Source organism: Macaca nemestrina, chromosome 9 (assembly GCF_043159975.1).
Source record: "Macaca nemestrina isolate mMacNem1 chromosome 9, mMacNem.hap1, whole genome shotgun sequence".
NCBI lineage: Eukaryota > Metazoa > Chordata > Mammalia > Primates > Cercopithecidae > Macaca > Macaca nemestrina.
Genome location: NC_092133.1, coordinates 128,848,583 through 128,869,776, shown reverse-complemented (window position 1 = coordinate 128,869,776; position 21,194 = coordinate 128,848,583). Strand labels below are relative to the sequence as shown.

Genomic DNA, 21,194 nt, shown 5'->3' with positions numbered 1-21,194 from the left:
TTTTGGGTTCAAGGGATTCTCCTGCCTGAGCCTCCCGAGTAGCTGAGGTTATAGGCATGCGCCACCACATCCAGCTAACTTTGTATTTTTAGTAGAGACAGGGTTTCTCCATGTTGGCCAGGGTGGTCTCGAACTACTGACCTCAGGTGATCCGCCCATCTAGGCCTCCCAAAGTGCTAGGATTACAGGCATGAGCCACCACACCGGCCTTGCCTTCCAGTTTAGTTAACTGCTTTTCTTTTCCTAATAGGTGGTGCATTGTGTCTCTTCTGGGCCATAGCCCATGTTGTTCTTCCTGCTTTGTTCTTGTTGTTGTTCTTTCATATGTTCTGAGATTACCTCATTTCCCGTGCCCTCTCTTTCTGTGGCTATCCAAAGAAGGTCATCTTTCAGACTGTTTGCTCAGAGTTCATCTCAAAACCTGGCAAGTGAGTATTTTATATTTTCAATTATCTAAAAATCCTAAGAGTAATACCTTCTCAGATATGTCTCATGTGCACAGCCTATAATTAGATTACCTTTTAAGCTAATCTGTGAATATTGCTTTATAACTAGAGAATTTAGTCTGTTTGTATGTAATATAATCACTGGTATCTGGGGTTTAGTCTGTCATCTTGCATTCTACTTTTTATTCGCTTTACCTGTTCTATGTTTCTTTCCCTTTCCTTTTCTCAGTTCTCTTGTTGATTAAACAAACATTTGTCTCTCCCAGTTTGGATGATTTACAGTCTGTTTCTGTTCTTCTAAGGGCTAGCCTGAGAAATTAAGGCATGCATATTTATACAGTCTAAACTGAGTAAAAACTCACAGATAATGTAAGGACCTTTCTTTGCCTGTTCCTGACTTTGACATTATTTTTGCCTTGTGTTTTAATTATATATACATATATATTTTTTAATTTTTTTCTTTCTTTCTTTTTTTTCTTTGAGATAGAGTTTTGCTCTGTCGCCCAGTCTGGAGTACAATGGCACAATCTCAGCTCACTGCAACCTCCGCCTCCCGGGTTGAAACAATTCTCCTTCCTCAGCCTCCCAAATAGCTGGGATCACAGGCGCCCGCCATCACACCCAGCTAACTTTTTAATTTTAGGAGAGATGCGGTTTCACCCAGTTGACCAGGCTGGTCTCAAACTCCTGACCTCGTGATCCGCCCGCCTTCACCTCCCAAAGTGCTGGGATTAGAGGCAAGAGCCACTGCATCTGTCCCTAATTTCGTATATATTTTAAGGTCCACCAGACATTACAATTAGCATTTTATGTAATCAATGTTCATTTACAATAGCTCACATATTTATCACTGTCTTTTTCATTCCTCCTTGCATCTCCTATGTTCCATCTGGGATCATTTACTTTCTGCTCAAAGTATATCCTTTAACGTTTCTTTAAAAAGTGTCTCCTGGCGACAAACTGAGTTTTTACTTGTCTGAAAATGTCTTTACGTTGTGCTGTTTCCTAAAAGCTGTTTCTACTGGGTATAGAATTCGAATTTGGCAGTTCTTGTCTCTTAGTACTTGAAGATATCATTCTATTGTCTTCCATGTTTTTGCATTGCTATGAGTCCATGCCCACTTCTTCTCATCTCCTGGCTCCTTTTAATAATTTTCTTCTGTGTTTCTTTGTTTTGCTGTTTCATTGTAATACATCTCTATAAAGATTGCTTTTTTGGTAATCTAGTCTGCTGGACATTTGCTGGGCATGTTTTATCTTTGGACTAGTTTTATGCATCAGTTTCACAAAAATCTAAGCCATTATCTCTGGAGTATTGTCTCTGTCCCACTCTCCCTCTTCTCTCATCTGGTACTGGTACTTCAATCAAATGAAAGCATCTAGAGATTTAACCTTGAGGAGAGAGTCGCTGTTATTTTTACTAGAGGATCCCTCCAGTGTTGAAAACAAAACCCAGGACATTTTACTCAACTTGGAAAACATTTCTTGAGTAATCTTGGACAGTGGTTAAATGGTGAATCCTGCCAGGTATTAGTTGGTCACAGACCATGCCAAATCAGAAAAAAATGATACAAAACAAGGTATTAATATACTTCAATTAGAAAGAGTTGCAGGAATTCAATCTACTTTTATGAAAACTTTGTAATGCTCCGTAACAACTTTTAATTCTCAACACCAAAAAATTTGAATCCCAGCTCTGACTGCCTATTTTCCTTGGAAGAGCTTGCTGTCTTTTTCTGCCTTTCATATGATTACCTAAGAAAGAACTATTTCCACATAAAGTATGTGAAATCCTCATGAGTCATTCAGGTGATTTTTTTCTGAGAGGTGATGATGGCTCTGGCCCAGAATTACTAAGAAAAGGCTCTAAGAAACAAACAGATGGGCTCCCCACCCTCCATAAACTTTCTTCCTCTATTTAGGAACATATTTCTGTTCCTAAAAATGCCCTCCACTACGTGATAAAAACTGGAGGCTGAGGGATTCACCTGGGCTCTCTGGAATTGTGTTGAAAGTCACAACTGAGCCTGTCAAGTTAACTGTGGCCTTAAAATGAATACTTGGGATCCAAGGAGCTCCTAGGAAGTAAGAAGATAAAGACCTTTATAAATGACAGATCTGCACTTGAGGTCAGGAGTTCGAGACCAGCCTGGCCAACATGGTGAAACCCAAGTCTCTAATAAAAATACAAAAATTAGCCAGGCATGGTGGCGGGCGCCTGTAATCCCAGCTAAGGCACAGGAATCGCCTGAACCTGAGAGGTGGAGGTTGCAGTGAGCCAAGGGAGCACCACCACACTCCATCCTGGGCAATAGTCTCAAATAAATAAATGACAGATCTGGCCGGGTGTGGTGGCTCACTCCTGTAATCCCAGCACTTTGGGAGGCCAACATGGGTGGATCACTTGAGGTCAGGAGTTTGAGACTAGCCTGGGCAACATGGCGAAACCCTGTCTCTACTAAAAATACAAGTTATCTGGGCGTGGTGGCAGGCACCTATCCCAGCTACTTGGGAGGCTGAGACAGGAGAATCACTTGAACCTTGGAGGTGGAACCTGGGAGGTGAGCCAAGATAGAGCCACTGCACTCCAACCTGGGTGACAGAGTGAGACTCTGTCTCAAAAATAAATAAATAAATAAATAAATAAATAAATAAATAAATAAATAACAGATCTTTCAGTATTTTTCTTCCCTTTTCTGAATATTTGAAGCTTGCAAAATGGGAAGTTTGGCACAGCAGTGAAGCCTTTTTTTTAGAATTCCTCTTTCTTGAGATTTATTTTATTTTATTTTTTGAGATGGAATCTCACTCTGTCGCCCAGGCTGGAGTGCAGTGGCACGATCTCAGCTCACTGCAACCTTCATCACCCAGGTTCAAGCCATTTCCCAGCCTCGGCCTCCCGACTAGCTGGGATTACAGTCATGTGACACATGTCCAGCTAATTTTTGTATTTTTAGTAGAGATGGAGGTTTCACCACGTTGGCCAGGCTGGTCTGGAACTCTTGACCTCGAGTACTGGGATGAGCCACCATGCCCAGCCTCTTTCTTGAGATTTAAAAGAGTACACCTTTATAAACACCTAGAAAGCTAAGACAACTCTGTTGTCAAAACAAACATCCCTCACCCTTACCCTAATTTTCTAGTATGTATGGAATATTTTCTGCTCTTTTAGGAGCAGGCTTGTTTCATGGCTAGAGTCTGGAAACGTTGCATCTTTGTCTTTCTGTATATACGTCGGCAATCCTGATAATGGAAGCGCTTCCTGCTAATTGGATATGAATGGGGTTGGGTGGGGGTGGTGACTCCTTATCTGAATAACATCAATTGTGTTGCTTCTAACCCATTTCTTCTTCTCCTTTGTCATCACCACTATCACTTTATTCTCTTCCCTGTCTTCTCCTTCCTTTGCCTCTAACCTTCTTCATTTTTAACAGAAGTTGGAGCAGTCAATAAGAGTCAGAGCCTTTAAACAGAAATCTACTCACTTTTCTGTGTGCACAAGGCTGAGCAGAGGTTCTGCCTCTCAAGAGGAACTGAGTGCTGTTGGGCATTCAACACACCGCAGAGACCAGCAATCTTGCCCCCTCACCTCACAGCATGGACAGAGGAGACCAAGCTAAGAGAACCAGGTAGGTCACTCCTCGCGCCACCAGGCTCTTCCTCCATCCCAGGGGCTCCGATACCCTGCCTTTGTGCGGCTCCCTTTTGAGTTTGAAAGAGGCTTCTAGGCCAGGTGCAGTGGGTCACGACTGTAATCCCAGCACTTCGGGAGCCTGAGGCAGGTGAAACACCTGAGGTCAGGAGTTCAAGACCAGCCTGGCCAATGTGGCAAACCCCATCTCTACTAAAAATATCAAAAATTCGCCAGGTGTGGTGGCGCACACTCAGGATGGTGGTAATCCCAGCCACTCAGGAGGCTGAGGCAGAAGAATTATTGGAACCCGGGAGGTGGAGGTTGCAGTGACATGAGATCGCACCACTGCACTCCAGCCTGCTTAACAGCGAGACTCCATCTCAAAAAAAAAAAAAAAAATTAGTCTTTTTTGCTTTCATCTTTAAACTAGTAATGATGAACATAAGTGCCCAAGTAAAAAGCAGGGAGTTTTTCTCCAGAAATTATCTACCCACTGCAAAAAAAGTTTTCATTTGTGCCTAGGTTCATCTAAAATCTCTCATTTTATGGGTGTTCTCAATTATTTTGTTATGAAGAACAAAGTACCCGTTACAGAACACAAGTTAACCTGAAAAGGTATCAGTTGGTGTTAGTTTCTGATGTTTGTAGAGATCAACTGAAAAAACAAGAGAGGGGTATAACAGATTTCATCATTATATTAGGGTTTAGAACCTCAAATTTGGGAATATTATATATCTTTGTAAGGAATTTAATGGTCAATTTGGAAACTTTATAGAAATCATTGAAATTGTGGCGAGCACAAATGTGTACAGATAGGATGACTTTTTCAAAAAGAACTTTTCCTAATATCACCTGATTGAGTACCTGGATCTTGGAATAAAATTCCAGTGACATTATAAGTAGATTGGTTTGTTTGTTTGTTTTGAGATGGAGTCTCACTCTGTCACCCAGGCTGGAGAGCAGTGGTGGGATCTCGGCTCTCTGTAACCCCCGCCTCCTGGGTTCAAGTAATTCTCCTGCCCCAACCTCCCGAGTACCCAGGATTACAGTTGCCCACCACCACACCCAGCTAATTTTTGTATTATTATAGAGACAGGGTTTTGCCATGTTGGCCAGGCTGGTCTCGAACTCATGACCTCTAGTGATCTGCCTCCCTTGGTTTCCCAAAGTGCCAGGCTTACAGGCAGGAGCCACTGAGCCCAGCCTATAAGTAAATATAAAAAGCACTGTTTATCAAACATTCAGCAGGAAGTCAAAATTATATGCTCTATAAAACTGACATATAACTTGAAAGTGGCTCTGGAGATCATGAAGACACCAAGATTGAAGGTGCCCATGAACGGTTTGGATAAAACTATTCTCCAAATTGTGAAAAAGGCAATTTCTAAATTAACATTTATGTCACTTTAAGTGTGCATATAAAATGCACTTACTGAATGTTATATATAGGTATGTGACAATTTCACTTACATCCCTAAAAGTTTATTTAATTTAGAAATTAGAGACAAGGGCTGGGCGTGGTGGCTCATGTTTGTAATCCCAGCACTTTCAGAAGCCAAAGTGGGCAGATCACCTGAGGTCGGGAGGTCGAGACCAGCCTGACCAACAGGGAGGAACCCCGTCCCTACTAAAACATAAAAAAATTAGCTGGGTGTGGTGGCACTTGCCTGTAATCCCAGCTACTCGGGAAACAAAGTGAGACTATGTCTTTTAAAAAAAAAATTAGAGGCAAGATGTCACTCTGTCACTGAGGCTGGAATTCAGTGGTGCAGTCATAGCTCTCTGCACCATCAAACTCCTAGGCTCCAGAGATCCTCCTGCCTCTGCCTCCCACGTAGCTGGGATCATAGATGCATACCACTATGCCAACCTAACTTTTAAATTTTTTGTAGATATGTGGTCTCACTATGTTGTTCAGACTAGCTTCAAACTCTTAGTTGCAAGTGATCCTCCTGCCTTGGCCTCCCAAATTGCTGGGATTACAGGCATGAGCTACCATGCCCAGTCCTAAAAGTCTATGCATTCAAATTTTCAGCACAGACTGTTGAAACCTTTTTTGCCCTTTCTTATTGGAAAAATTTGTAATCGCTTTATATTTGAACATTTTTTTAATAATTAATAAAGATTTTCATTAAAACACAGGTAATTCAGTATGGGGAACTTAATTGATATACATAATGTTACATATATTTGAATTTTCTCTCTAGGAATGAAAACGTTTTCAACTGCTTATACAAAAACGCTGAGGCAACTTTTAAGCTGATTTGCTTTCCCTGGGCAGGAGGTGGCTCCGTTCATTTTGCCAAATGGGGCCAAGATACTCATGATTCGCTGGAAGGTATGTTCATTTTTAACATCATTTAAACAATTTATAACGGCAGATGACATAAATGTATTAGAATTTGAAGTTTGGTCAAGACTTTCCTTCCTGGTAGGTAATTAATAATAAACTTTCAAGATTACGCTTCCATAGAATAACTTTTATATTTCTAAAGTAAGTTGCCTTTACTTTGTTCTTATTGTTAGCGCTAGAAGGACCTTTTAGGAGATGATATTCTAATACCGCATTTGTCTTTGGTATAATTACTGATATGGTTGAACTGAATCTACCATCTTGCAATTGTTTCCAATTTGTCCCATGATATGTTCTATTTTCCCTTTTTCTGTTTTGCTTTTGAGTACAATCTAAAAGACTGCTATAAATCTAGGTGCAGTGGCTCATGCCTGTAATAGCAGCACTTTGGGAGGCTGAGGCAGGAGGATTGCTTGAGGCCAGGAGTTTAAGACCAGTCTGAGCAACACAGTGAGTCCCTGTCTCTATAATAATTATTATTATTTATTTATCTATTGTTTTTGAGTCAGAGTCTTGCTCTGTCATCGAGGCTGCAGTGCAATGGCGCAGTCTTGGCTCACTGCAACCTCCAACTCTCGGGTTCAAGCAATGCTCGTGCCTCAGCCTCCTAAGTAGCTGCACTTACAGGCATGTGTCACCACACCCCTCTAATTTTTGCATTTTTAGTAGAGATGGGGTTTCACCATGTTGGCCAGACTGGTCTTGAACTCCTGACTTCAAGTGATCTGCCCACCTCGGCCTCCCAAAGTGCTGGGATTACAGGTGTGAGCCACTATGCCCGGCCAACATGCTTAATTGTGGATAGTTTCTTTTTCTATGTTTAAGTTCACTGATCTTTTCTTCTTGGTGTGTAGTCTGCTGTTAATCCTGTCTGGTGTTTTTAAAACATTTTTCACATATTTTACATTTCTACAAGTTCCATTTGGCTCTTTGAAAAATCTTTAGTTTCTGTTCTTATCATGTTCATATTTTCATTTACATTATTGAGCACATTTGTATTTAATAACTGTTTAAGGTTCTTGTCTGCTGACTCCATCGTTTGTTATTTCTTGTCTGTTTCTTACGTTTGATGCTCCCCCTGGACCTGTTATGGGTCATATCTTCCAGCTTTTTGGCATGTCTGGTGAGTTTTGATTATATGTTAGACATTGTCAGTTTTGCTTTGTTGGGTCCTGGATTTTGTTGTATTCCTTTACAGTGTGTTTGATTTTGCTCTAGCAGCAAGCGAATAAGTTATTTGGGATCAGCTTGATGTTCGATTCTGGAGATGCTTATGTTGTGTATTCATTAGGAGATGACTTGTCATTGTTTCTGTTAGGCATCCTGAAGTGCTACTAGCCCAGGATCACTTCCAGTTATTTTTGCAGCTTCACTTTCTATAAATTTGAAGTTTATTTATGTTACTTGCACTCCAGTCTACCAAAGTAACATAAATAAACTTGAAATTTGCATAAATACAAGGCTTTGATTAAAAAAATGTAAGGGCAGATTTTTCCTCCATCCAGAGCCAAGGCAAAATCAGAAAGTTCTTCTTTTCTCCTTTGCCATTTGGAAAATAAATACTTTATTTGTAGTCTACCTTTTTCACAGAGGTTCTAGAATTTAGGATTTCTTGGCTTTGTGTAAAGGACTCAGTTCTAACTCTCAAATTTAATGCTTTCCACTGCCTTATCTCCTGACCCTCTAGGTCACCCCTGAAACCTGATGTTTTATTTTCCTGATATAGGTAATGGCTATTGGGGTAAGCATTTCATCAGCACATGATCATCAGTGGAATTTTCAGTTCCTTTTTTTTTTCTTTTTCTTCTAGGTGTTCCCTTTATCTTATTGTGAGCAGATACTTAGTCTGCTATATTTTATGCTCTTGCTTTTATTATCAGCACATTGTAAAACTTTTACCTTGCTGCACTTAAATGTTATCATTCGTTTCCTTGAAATTTTTTCCATCACGTAAATATGAGCCCTTTTATAATATCACAATATCTCATTGACTGTCTGTGAGTGTTCACTTGTGATTCTCCATCTCCAGTGCATTCCTTAAGGCTTCCTGGAAGAGAAAGCCGAATTGAAGAACCTTTTGCAAATGACTTCTCCCAGTTAGTTGATGAAGTTGTTTGTGCTCTGCAGCCAGTCATCCAGGACAAACCATTTGCATTTTTTGGCCACAGGTATTTGATATCCGTTTTAAAAATTTCAGGGGAGTTCCTTCTATCTTAAGTTTGTGGTTAATGTTGTTCTTTGTGTTTTGTAAGATGCATACCTTTTTATTGGTTAGACAGCATGTTGGGTAATTATGACCATAACAACTTTTACAATTCACCAGTTTGTATGGTAAGTATACCTGTTTTTTTTCCTTTTAGGCAAATAAAGTCAACACTTGTAAAACCAAGACTTTAACAGCAGCTTACATTCTATTTATTTTTGAAATAAGAAATTATGCAAAGTATATGTTTCTTAAGCTACATTGTGTAATTTTCAGGTTAAGTCAGAGACCCTGGGCTTCTGGCTATCTCTTTTCAGTTGTATGAGCTTGCAAAAATTTCTTAGGCTTCTGAGTTAGTTTCTTTTTCTAAAGGGTACAATAACAACAGTTCCCACTTGTGAGGCTTAAATGAATACCAATCTTAAATAAATTGGTATATAGTAAGGTCTCAATAAATTTTGGCTATTATATCTTATAAGATTTACAAATATAGTCAAGAAGAAATTAAAAAATAAAAAGTACCCATCATCCTCCTACCCGGATAAGAATGCTTTAAAATTCTGATGTGGTTGCTTAGTATTTTTACACAGTGGGGTCTGGTTTTATATATTTACTTGGTCTTTTTCACTTAAAAACAATGTATACTCACACGATGTGAAAGAAATTTATTGCTATATTTATCTTATAGTAATATTACATTAAATATATTAAATTAAATATATTTATATTATTGCTATAAATATCTTTCACATCCTGTAAGTATACATTGCTTCCTGATTTGCTTGATTAACCTCTTTTTGTGGATATGAGGTATTTCTGTCTTTTTCTGTTATAAACAATAGTTCAGTGAACATTCTTTTCTTTTTTTGGAGACAGAATCTCACTTTGTCACCCAGGCTGGGGTGCAATATCATGATCTCAGCTCATTGCAACCGACACCTCATGGGTTCAAGCAATCCTCCCACCTCAGCCTCTCAAACAGCTGGGATTACAGGCACATACCACCATACCTGGCTAATTTTTATATTTTTAATGGAGTTGGGGTTTCATCATGTTGGCCAGGTTGGTCTCAAACTGTAGACCTCAAGTGATCCACTTGCCTTGGCCTGCTAAAGTGTTGGGATTACAGGCATGAGCTACCGCACCCAGCCCAATGAACATTCTTATAGAAAATTTAGTATACATCTCCTATCACTTTTTTAGGATAAATTCTCAGAATTTACCTTAAATAATATGCACATTCTTAAAGTTCTTTTCAAGACAGGGTCTTGCTCTGTCACCCAGGCTGGAGGGCAGTGGTGCGATCATGGCTCACTGCAACCTCTGTCTCCCAGGCTCAAGTGATTCTTCCACCTCAGCCTCCCAAGTAGTTGGGACTACAGGAGCACGCCACCACGCCCTGCTAATTTCTTGTCATTGATGTTTTATAGAGATGGGGTTTTGCCATGTTGCCCAGGCTGGTCTCCAACTCCTGGGCCCAAGTGATCCACCCACTTCTGCCTCTCAAAATGTTGGGATTACAGACATGAGGAACTACATCCAGTCTGTAAAAGTTCTTGATATATATTTCCAAATTACCTGCACTTTACACTCCGTGCACAATGAACATGATGCTGAGTTTCCTGTCTTTCATAAAATATATACATATGCAATTTACAAATAAGCAACCTCTGGCAGTTTTGTCTACCAAATGTATTTACATAATATCAATAGCAGTTCACAAACATTTTCAGCCCCAGTACCCCTTTATACTTTTAAGATGCATTGAGGAACTCAAAGAGCTTTTGTTTTTATATGATATATCCAGCGATATTTATCATACTGGAGGGAAAAACTAAGAAAATTTAAAGATATTTATTAACTTATCTAAAAATAACATTAACAAACCTACTTTACATTGATATAAATAATACATTTTTATGAAAAAGATTATATTTTCCAAAAACATGTGAGAAGGTGAGAAGAGTGGCATCATTTTATACTTTTGCAAATCTGTTTAATGTCTGACATAATAGAAGGCAGATGGATTCTCATTTCTGTCTCTGCATTCAAACTGTTGCTATATCACGTTATATAGCTTCTGGAAAACTCCACTGTGTATGCATTAGAGTAAAAAAGGCAAATAACATTTTAGTATTTATCCTGAAAATAGCTTTGACCTCATGGACCATCCATTAGGAACTCAGAAATTTCCAGGGGTCCCTAAACCATATTTTGAGAGCTGTGGATATACGCTATCAAAGGCATAGTGACACACATCTTTAAGGAAGAAAAGGAAATTTAAATTAATTCGAAGAGTGAATTATCTAGGCTGTCTTTGAAACACTTTTTATGCTGATATAAATCACTGAAAAGATATACTTCTTAATCAACTCACGCTTTTCTTTTGACTATTACATGATCTTTGTTGTGTTTATGATACTGTTCCTATCGGCTTTCTGTGGATCATCATGAGTTTTGGTTAACAGTTCCTGTCATGTTTTTCTTTCCTGAATTTAGTATGGGATCCTACATTGCTTTTAGGACTGCACTACACCTAAAAGAAAACAATAAACCAGAACCACTGCATTTATTTTTGTCAAGCGCAACTCCTATACATGTAAGTAATTTCGCTTTATCCTAGGAAGGGCAGTGGAGAGCAGGGAAATGGGGATAAAAATGAAGCCATTATTTCCCTATCTGGTGAATTCTGGTCCAGTATAATGATGATGGTAGGGACACTATTAGGTTGGTGCAAAAGCAATCGAGGTTTTTGCCACTACTTTCTTTTTCTTTTCTGAGATGGAGTCTCACTCTGCTGCCCAGGCGAGAGTGCAGTGGCACGATCTTGGCTCACTGCAACCTCTGCCTCTCGGGTTCAAGCAATTCTCCTGTCTCAGCCTCCTGAGTAGCTGGGACTACAGGTGTGCGCCACCACGGCTAGCTAATTTTGTATTTTTAGTAGAGACGGGCTTTCACCATGTTGGCCAGGCTGGTCTTGAACTCTTGACATCAGGTGATCCCCCTGCCTCAGCCTCCCAAAGTGCTGGGATTACAGGTGTGAGCCACCACGCCCGTCCTGCCATTACTTTCAATGGCAAAAACCACAATTGATTTTGCACCAACCTAATACTTGCTGTTGAAAAATCCCTTGAATCTCTTTCAATATCATTCTCTCTCTGTTTCCCGGAAATGCATTTCAACTGTTCCCTACTGGTACTATTCCTGGCGTCTCTGAGCTAATGCTGACCATAGTGCTTTTTCCTTCATTCTGGGTCAGCTGGGAACGTAACCAACTTTGAGCAAAGTGACTGCATCAGAACCAGGAAAGACTCCTTGAAATTTTAAAAGAGGACAGTGATGTCAAGTTCTTAGAACTACCATGGCTTTTTAAACCCGGTGCTGTTGCTCCTGCTGCTCTTCCTCCTACCTCTTTGGACTTCCCCACTTCATCTGGAGAAAGATCCTGCCTGTCCCAGGATTCTAAATCTACAAAGCCATTTTGGTGGCATTATGATGCTGCAGTTATTACTGATGAGCCTTCTTCTCCCTGCTTTCAAAACGACATAGTTCTTTCCTGAAGCCTATAGATAAAGCAGTCTCCTTCCCAGCCTTGGTTTAATGACTTTTCCCTTAGATCAACAGTTTTCAGTTTATGAGCCAAGTGTGTTATATGAAATATCAGGCCTGTGTTGTTGTTCATGTTTCAAGTCAAAGGCCTGGCCTCGCATTCCCAAAGAAGATGAATTGTCAGAAGAACAAATTAGTCATTACCTTATGGAATTTGGAGGCACCCCCAAGGATTTTGTTGAAGACAAGGAACTTGTGCAACAATATAGTCCCATGATAAGGGCAGATCTGAGCCTTGTTAGTAGTTGCACGTAAGTAACAGAGACAAGCTTTTTTCTTTCTTTTTTTGGTACAGTTACTTGTAGAAAAACATAGATTGGCAGTACTCTGAGGTTGCTTATGTGGGAAGACAAAATTCTAAGAGTTTGGTTTCATTTCCTTTGGGGCCACCTATGGTATGTATACTGGTTTAGAATGGAGTCTAGGCACAGAAATTGTATCTATGAAAGATGTCCAGCATGGCCAGGCACAGTGACCCATGCCTGTAATTCCAGCACTTTGGGACACCAAGACCGGTGGATCAATTAAGGCCAGGAGTTCAAGACAAGGCTGGTCAACATGGCAAAACCCCATCTCTACCAAAAATACAAAACTTAGCCGGACATGGTGGTGCACACCTGTAATCCTAGCTACTTGGGAGGCTTAGGCAGGAGAATCACTTGAAGCCAAGAGGCGGAGGTTGCAGTGAGCCAACATCATACCACTGCCCTCCAGCCTGGGCAGAGCGAGACTCCATCTCAAAAAAAAAAAAAAAATGTCTAGCTTGTATTTTTCTTTAAAAAGTATATGATTAGACATGCGTATTTTATCACATAATAACATAGTAAATATTTTTTGAGTAAATTAATGCAAAAGCATTTTCATCTTCTTAGAAGGGTCAGCAGAAATAGATTGTTCGTAATTTTAAGTGTGGAGGCAAACCAGTGGGGAGAAATATTCTGGTTTTGCTTTTTTGTAAATTTTGTTCCAGAACTCATTAAGTTCTGTGAATATCTCTTCATTCCCTTGTCTCATGGGATATCTGTATAGACACTTGATTCTTCTGATAGAACTGAAGTTCTGATACTCTGTATATCCTTCCCCAATAATCTTTTTTATTTTTATTTTATTTTATTTGTTTGTTTTGACATGGAATTTCACTCTGTCACCCAGGCTGGAGTGCAATGGTGTGATCTTGGCTCACTGCAACCTCCGTCTCCCAGGTTCAAGCGATTCTCCTGCCTCCTGAGTAGATGGAATTACAGGCACCTGCCACTACACACAGCTAATTTTGCATTTTTAGTAGAGGCAGGTTTTCACCATCTTGGCCAGGCTGGTCTCAAACTCCTGACCTGAGGTGCTCCACCCACCTCAGCCTCCCAAAGTGTTGGGATTATAGGCGTGAGCCACTGCGCTCGGCCAGGAATACGTGTTTGAGATCTACTGCACAGCATGGTGACTACACATGTATATTTCAAAATTGCTAAGAAAGTAGATTTTACATGTGCACATCATTTTAAAAAGTTTAAGTATATGAGGTGATGGATATGTTAATTTGCTTGACTTAATCATTCCATAATGTATACTTATATCAGAATATCACATTGTACCTCACCAATTTATACAATTGTTATTTGCGAATTTAAAACAAAATTGAAAAAAAACTGAGAAGTAATCCAAATCACTATGGACATTGAATGCAATCACAGATGCAAAAGCTGGCTTTTTTTTTTTTTTTTTTTTTTTTTTTTTGAGTCAGAGTCTTGCTTTGTCGCCCAAACTGGAGTGCAGTGGCACAACCTCTGCCTCCCCCGTTCAAGCAATTCTCCTGCCTCAGCCTCCCGAGTAGCTGAGACTACAGGCACAGACCACCATACCCAGCTAACTTTTGTATTTTTAGTAGAGATGGGGTTTCTCCATGTTGGCCAGGATGGTCTTGATCTCCTGACCTCGTGATCCACCCGCCTTGGCTTCCCAAAGTGCTGGGATTACTGGTGTGAGCCACCGCACCCGGCAAGCTGGCTTTTAATAATTAAGCCTTGCACAATAGTGAAACATGCCATCTTTAAAGTCGGCTTAGCAGACTGAAACCCTGTGTCTTACTATGAGAATCTGAGCAAGTTTCTTTAACAGTTTGTTTCTCATCTGTCAAAGAAGGGATAAGAATAGCAACTCTTCAAGGTGGTGTGTGAGAATTAACTGCTTGGTAGAGGGGAGGGTCTGGCACACAACAAACCACGAGCTATTTTGAAAAAACAAAACACAACCAAAAAAACTCACAACCAAGTTTTTTCACTCCAAAGAAAGCTCCCAAACACCACAAATAAAACATTAACATACATCATTCACGGGGACATTCCACTCATAGAATGTAGAAAATGTTGACATTCTCACCCTTTCTCCACTGAGTCAAATTGCAGCAGTTACTCACAACTTTTAACTTCCTCTCTCCAAATTTCAAAAACTCTTCCAAATCTTGCCCTTTTGCTCCTTCTCCTTTTCAATCCGTCCTCGTTATGTCCCAGCTTTTTCCAATATAAATGAAATCAGGCCTACAGAGTGTTTCCAGTTCTCTTTCCCCATCATTACCACCAAAGCTCAGAGCTAGTGGCCGAAATGGAAATTGTCAGCCGAGAAGTGCCAGAAGCTGTGACTACTTCAACTCATATAAGCTGTCCTCCTCTCTTGCTTGGGACAATTGTTACCGTTCCTCCTCTGGGATCCTGATGCCACATATACTAGGGTGTTTCATAATTGATATTGTCCCAAATCTCTTGCAAGTTCTGTTTTGTCTCCTTTTTTAAAAAGTTTCCTTTGTGTTTCAGTGTGAAGAATTTCCTCTGCCTGTCTTCAAGGTCACTGACTTTCTTCAGCTGTATCAAGTCTACTGATGAGCCTGTCAAAGGACTTCTTCATTTCTGTTATTTCTACAAATTCCATTTGACCCTCTTCTGGTTTTCACCTTTCTAATGAAATTCCCCATGTGTTCATGAATGTTACCCACCTTTTCCACTAAATCTGTTGACAAATTAATCATACGTATTTTAAAGTCCCTGTATGAGAGTTCCAACATCTGGGTCTTATCTGCGTCTGATTCTTTTGACTACTTTGCCTCTTAACAATGGGTTATTTCTTGGTTTCTTGTGTGTCTGATAATAATAATAATTATTATTCTTTGAGATGGAGTTTTGCTCTTATTGCCCAGGCTCGAGTGCTATGGCGGAATCTCAGTTCACTGCAACCTCCACCTCCTGGGTTCAAGCAATTCTCCTGCCTCAGCCTCCGGAGTAGCTGGGATTACAGGCACATGCCACCACGCCCAGCTAATTTTTTGTATTCTTAGTAGATACAGGGTTTCATCGTGTTCGCCAGGCTGGTCTCAAAATCCTGACCTCAGGTGATCCAACCACCTTGGCCTCCCAAAGTGCTGGGATTACAGGCATGAGCCACCATGCCCAGTGATAATTTTATAAAATCAAAACCCGGTTATCATGCACAAAAACAGTAGAGACCGAAGGTAATGTTTTACACCTAAATTTGAGCACGCCTCTCCTTTTTGACAGGCTGTTAGGGTGGGGAGTTGAGTTAGTCTAGACTGGGCTTGAGCTGGGTAGGGTTTTGTTGTTGCTGTGATCACCTGCAGTGCACCACCAGCTCTCAAATCCTCTGGTATAATTACTATGTGTCTAGTGTGGGATGCAGTTGTTGCAGAATTTTTCTCACCGGTCCTGCCCTACCTTTGGCGTTCAATGTTCCCTGTGACTCACAGAACAGCCTCTCTTCCTCCTGTTGCCCTCCCCAGTGTAGATAGCTGTTGCTTGTTACTCAATGTATGTTAGCCTGTGGGTAACACAGGGAGTTCCTGGACATCCTAGATAGTCTGAAGCATGAGTTCTAGGTGCCCTCCACCCCGGTGCCTGGTCTCTGTGAGTGGGGCTTTCTCAGCATGCCTGCTCCTTCTCTCTTGCAAACACATTTTTGCCTTGTATCTGTGGTTGCCTTGGTGGAAGATTCCTGCCCCGTCCTACAAGCAGCAGAACTCTGCTTGGTTTTGGTGTAGAATTGTTTCCCATCCCTTCCTCAGGGGTCAGGGCTTATGTTTTTATCCTCCCCCGCCACAGCCACAGGGCTTTGCCTGCACCGTGGGGGTGAGAGAGTTTCATGCTCCTCCTCCAGCAGCTTAAGGCTTCTGCTTACAATGAGAGCAGACCTGGTCAGGTGGCAGTCTAGTGCCAGTCCGATTGCCACAGAAAATTAACTGCACTGTGGAGGTGTTTCTCTAGCCTCTTGCCTCGCTCCTAATTTTTCTCGTCAACTCCTAGTGAAGTCCCATGGAAAAGAGGCTGCATGGTTGGGCACGGTGGCTCATACCTGGAATCCCAGCACTTTCAGAGGCCGAGGCGCGTGGATCACTTGAGATCAGGAGTTCGCGACCAGCCTGGTCAACATGGTGAAACCATGTCTCTACTAAAAATACAAAATTAGCTGGGTATGGTGGCAGACACCTGTAATCCCAGCTACTCAAGAGGTTGAGGCAGGAGAATCGCTTGAATCCAGGAGACAGAGGTTGCAATGAACTGAGATCACACCTTTGCACTTAAGCCTGGGCAATAGAGCGAGACTCCATTTAAAAAAAAAAAAAAGACAAAAGAGGCTGTGAGTCAGTGTGAACACCATCTAACACACCATTCTCACTGGGTCTCCAACACTTTAAAATTTCGGCTGATTTGAGTCTTACCGCATGTATAGCAGATACCTCTTCTGCCTGGACATTGTGCCACCTGACCTTGTCTACTGGCCCCATCTCTCTGTAGTGGGAGTCTGTCCTCCTTGGAATTTGATTTCTAGCTTGCCTCGCAAACACAGCTCTCTGTTGAGTTCACAAGTCATGATGCTGTAGTTTTTCTGTTGTTTGTTTTTTTTTCTCATTTTTAGGATGGGGTGTGGGTGTGGGGTGCTGCTGCTTTTTTACATTCTGGGCATGAGCTAATCCTTGCCGGGATGATTGCAAGACCCACTCCCGTGGACCTATCACATACACTTGGTCCCGCTCTGATCCATTACCCACACTCTATCCAGAGGATAAAAGTCCAGTTTGATCATGGTGTACCTTGTTTGATCTTTTTGGTGACTTCCTTTCACTCTTAGGACAACCAAATTCCTTTATGTGGCCTAGACTTATACCTGCATACCTCTTACACCTTAATTTGTCCCAATACTCCACTTTGTTCTCTGAAAAATAGCCTTTGTTGTGGTTGTTGTTTTGTTTTGTTTTTTGAGATGGAGGTTCGCTCTTGTTGCCCAGGCTGCAGTGCAGTGGCACGATCTCGGCTCACCGCAACCTCTGCCTTCCAGGTTCAAGGGATTCTCCTGCCTCTGCCTCCCGAGTAGCTGGAATTTCAGGGGTGCACCATCATGTCCAGCTAGTTTTGTATTTTTAGTAGAGACAGGGTTTCCCCATGTTGGTCAGGCTGGTCTTGAACTCTTGACCTCAGATAATCCACCCATCTCGGCCTCCCAAAGTGCTGGGATTATAGGCGTGAACCACCATGCCTCGCCTGGCCTTTTTTTTTTTTTTTTTTTTTTTTTTAGACAGGGTCTTACTCTGTTGCTCAGGCTGGAGTGCAATGGTGCAATCACAGGTCACTGCAGCCTTGACCTCTGGGCTCAGGTGATCCTCTCACCTCAGCCTCCCAAGTAGCTGGGAACTACAAGTACATGGCCACACCTGGCTAATTTTTTCATGTAGTAGAAATGGGGTCTTGCTATGTTGCCCAGGCTGGTCTCAAACTCCTGGTCTTAAGCGATCCTCCCGCCTTGGCCTCCCAAAGTGCTAGGATTACGGCATGAGCCATCACACCTGACCTAGCCATTAATTTGTCATCTTTCTCTTCCCTCTCTCTCTGCTGGCTCTTTGCCCTTTGACTGGTTCTTTTCTATTCATTCAGCTTTCAGATCCTCTCCCTTTCCCCAGGAGATCTGCCTTGATCCTATCCCCACCTCCACCCTCCTGCCAAGACTTCTCCTTCTCTTGGACTTTGTAGCACCTTCCCTCTCTCTCTAGTTGAATGATTGTTTCCGTAATGTCTGTCTCCCAGCCAGTCTCTCAGCTGCAGGAGGGAAGGGACTGTGTTTGTTTCTCCACGTGCCCCTAGTGTCTAGCGCAGCACTGAGCCTCTGACTCAATAAACATGTTTGCTGCTGTTGTGAGGTTCTGTGCAGAGCAACCCTCTGCTGGGTCAATGAGAGCTGACAGTTACCAAAGAGGTCTTTGTTTCTGATGACAGTTTAAAGGACTGGCTCCACCAGCCTTACCTTGAGTTGAACTGTGTGCCCCCCAGTGCCATCCTGCTGCCACTTGTCACATCCTAGAAGTTAGATATTGGAAATTAGCCTCCACACTGAGTCTCAGGCAGGCTTTGACAGGTAGAAGTGCCATTGGTGAAAAATGTTTTACACTGCTAGAAGTAGCCAAAGAAAAGAAGTGAACCCACCCTAAGTTTCATTGACATTAGGAACAGGAAAAGATTCTGGGATGTTGATTTTGAACAATTACTAACTGGCTCTTTTATGTTTACAGCTCTAACATACCATCTAAGGCTGTTCTTTCTTGTGACTTAACATGTTTTGTTGGATCTGAAGACATAGCAAAGGACGTGGAAGGTGAAATTATTTTTAGTCTCGGGTATTGTATTGAAATATATGTTTGATGACTTTAACCTGTCACCCAGGCTGGAGTGCAATGGCGCAGTCTTAGCTCATTGCAACCTCCGCCAGGCCAGCTTTTAAATTTTTTTTATTTTTAATTTTTTGGTTACATAGTAGGTGTATATATTTATGTTCGATGGTTTTTGACCAATGTCAACTAGCAGTTACTGCAATGAGCAAAAAATTAGTTGAAGTTGTATTTAGTATAAAAGGAGAGATGTTGGTCTTGTGTAAAATAAGAGAACTGCTGTATACTGATAGGTCTCAAAGAAATAAAAAATGCAGGACACCTAGTATAAAAGTTAAAGAAAGAGGAAAGACACATGAAACACAGCTTAACAGTCAAAGACAGGTTTTCTTTAGATAAAACCTGAGAGGGGCTCCTGGCCGATTTCAGTCAGGAGCACTTTCTCTTACAGATGAAAAGTATAAACTGGTTTTAGGGTGAGGGGCTTATTACAAGCTTGGAATGTTCTGTGTGAGGGAGAAGTTTTATGGTGGGGTTGGAATGTCTCTGGGAGGAGGGGAGGTTATCTTGGGGCAGATATCTTTCTGGCAGCCAGAAGCAGGGTTATCTCAAGGCCTTCATCTTCCTGGCCAGCAGGGGGTTGTCTTGGGGCTAACATATCTCTGGTTGGGGAGGAGTTTCGAATGTTTCTGGTTGGAGATGTTATCTATGGTTTATGGTTATGGTGACCTCAGCCATTAGACTGATGCCCTTTGGATTTAGGTGGTTTTTGATTAAGGTAAACTTTAGAAGGAGGGGCTTGGCCAAGATGGCAATGCTCCTGCTTTGTCACCTGGAACATAAGGCTTTGAAAGTAACTGTACTCCAGGGTGTCAGCTCTTAAAGAAATAATGTCTTGAAGTGAATCTTTAGTTGCTGTTGGGGTTGTTATTGAATATAATCTTGTTTATTTTCAGCCTGGAAAGATGTAACCAGTGGAAATACTAACATTCACCAGCTTCCAGGGGATCACTTTTATCTTCTGGATCCTGCCAATGAGAGATTAATCAAGAACTACGTAATCAAGTGTCTAGAAGTATCATCGCTTGCCAATTTTTAGATATTTTTCCTTTCACTTTTAAAATAATCAAAATAATATGATACTCTTTTCAGTTATTCAGCTGTAGCTCAGTTTTATTTAGATTGGAAATTACACATTTTCTACTGTCAGGAAGATTCATTACATAAAGATATTTATGTATCTTGGAACAAAGGTCAAGTCAGTAAAGAATACTTCTGGCAGGCCGGGTGTGATGGCTCATGCCTATAATCCCAGCAGTTTGGGAGGCCGAGGCAGGCAGATCATGAGGTCAGGAGTTCGAGGCTAGCCTGACCAACATGCTGAAACCCCGTCTCTACTAAAAATACAAAAGAATAGCCAGGTATAGTGGCCAGCTCCTGTAATCCCAGCTACTCAGGAAGCTGAGGCAGGAGAATCCCTTGAACCGGGGAGGCGGAGGTTGCAGTGAGCCAAGATCGCACCACTGCACTCCAGCCTGGGTGATAGAGCGAGACTCCGGCTCAAAAAAAACAAAACAAAAAAAAGAATCCTGGCAGAGTCTTTTATCTTCATTTTAAAATCTCACCTGATTCTCCTTTACGGGAAGTTTGTCAACAAAATTCATGATTGGTAAATTATCAATTTTTTCCTTCAGTTAATTTAATGGTGAAGATGATTAACAGGGGAAATGCTTGAAGTAAATGATTGTTTCAACAACACACCATGGCTCAAAGCTTGGTCTCATTTTTTCAAATGTAGAATAGCCCCATATAGTAAGAAAATGTAATCTACTGCTTTCTTAAAAGAAGATAGCCCTAAATAATTATTGTCACCTGTACAAGCATGTCCTCAGAATGCTTATACCCCAGCCCTCTAAGGAGTTTCTTCCACATCACTTGCTTGGGGGGGTCTCTGCCACCCTGGCATGACTGGCTGGGACCTGGGTCCAGTCCCCCCAGTGGACAACCAATCTAGAGTCTGGCCCAAGGGAGACAAAGGGAGTGGCCAAGCACAAATGTCGCACCTAAGAGGCTGCCTCAGCCTCACTCAGCAATAACTTGAACTTGACTTAGGGAGAAAGCACAACAGCTGGAAGTAAACAGGAATGAAGAGAAAAAGAAAAGCAGAAATAGGAGCCAGGCACAGTGGCTCAACACCTGGAATCCCAGCACTTTGGGAGGCTGAGTAGGAGGATCATTTCAGGTCAGGAGTGTGGGAGACCCCTGTCTCTACAAAAGATTTTAAAAATCAGCCA

General features: G+C 41.5%; 1 protein-coding gene across 1 annotated transcript; it reads left to right on the top strand.

The window, feature by feature from the left end:
* Positions 1-374: 374 nt before the first annotated feature.
* LOC105490647 (S-acyl fatty acid synthase thioesterase, medium chain) lies at positions 375-21,189 on the top strand. The gene is made up of 8 exons (XM_071070455.1): positions 375-428; positions 3,881-4,075; positions 6,288-6,418; positions 8,463-8,601; positions 11,136-11,235; positions 12,327-12,496; positions 18,805-18,887; positions 19,857-21,189. Exons 2-8 carry the CDS (start codon positions 4,044-4,046, stop codon positions 19,997-19,999), a joined length of 798 nt encoding a protein of 265 aa, XP_070926556.1. The 5' UTR covers positions 375-428; positions 3,881-4,043; the 3' UTR covers positions 20,000-21,189.
* The last annotated feature ends 5 nt before the right edge of the window (positions 21,190-21,194 follow it).

What these genes read in the sequence shown, in the direction of transcription:
- LOC105490647 (XM_071070455.1), top strand. Translation starts at nt 4,044, where the DNA reads ATGGACAGAGGAGACCAAGCTAAGAGAACCAG. An exon ending in TACTCATGATTCGCTGGAAG is followed by an intron (nt 6,419 to 8,462) that starts GTATGTTCATTT and finishes CTCCATCTCCAG; the next exon opens with TGCATTCCTTAAGGCTTCCT. An exon ending in CATAGCAAAGGACGTGGAAG is followed by an intron (nt 18,888 to 19,856) that starts GTGAAATTATTT and finishes GTTTATTTTCAG; the next exon opens with CCTGGAAAGATGTAACCAGT.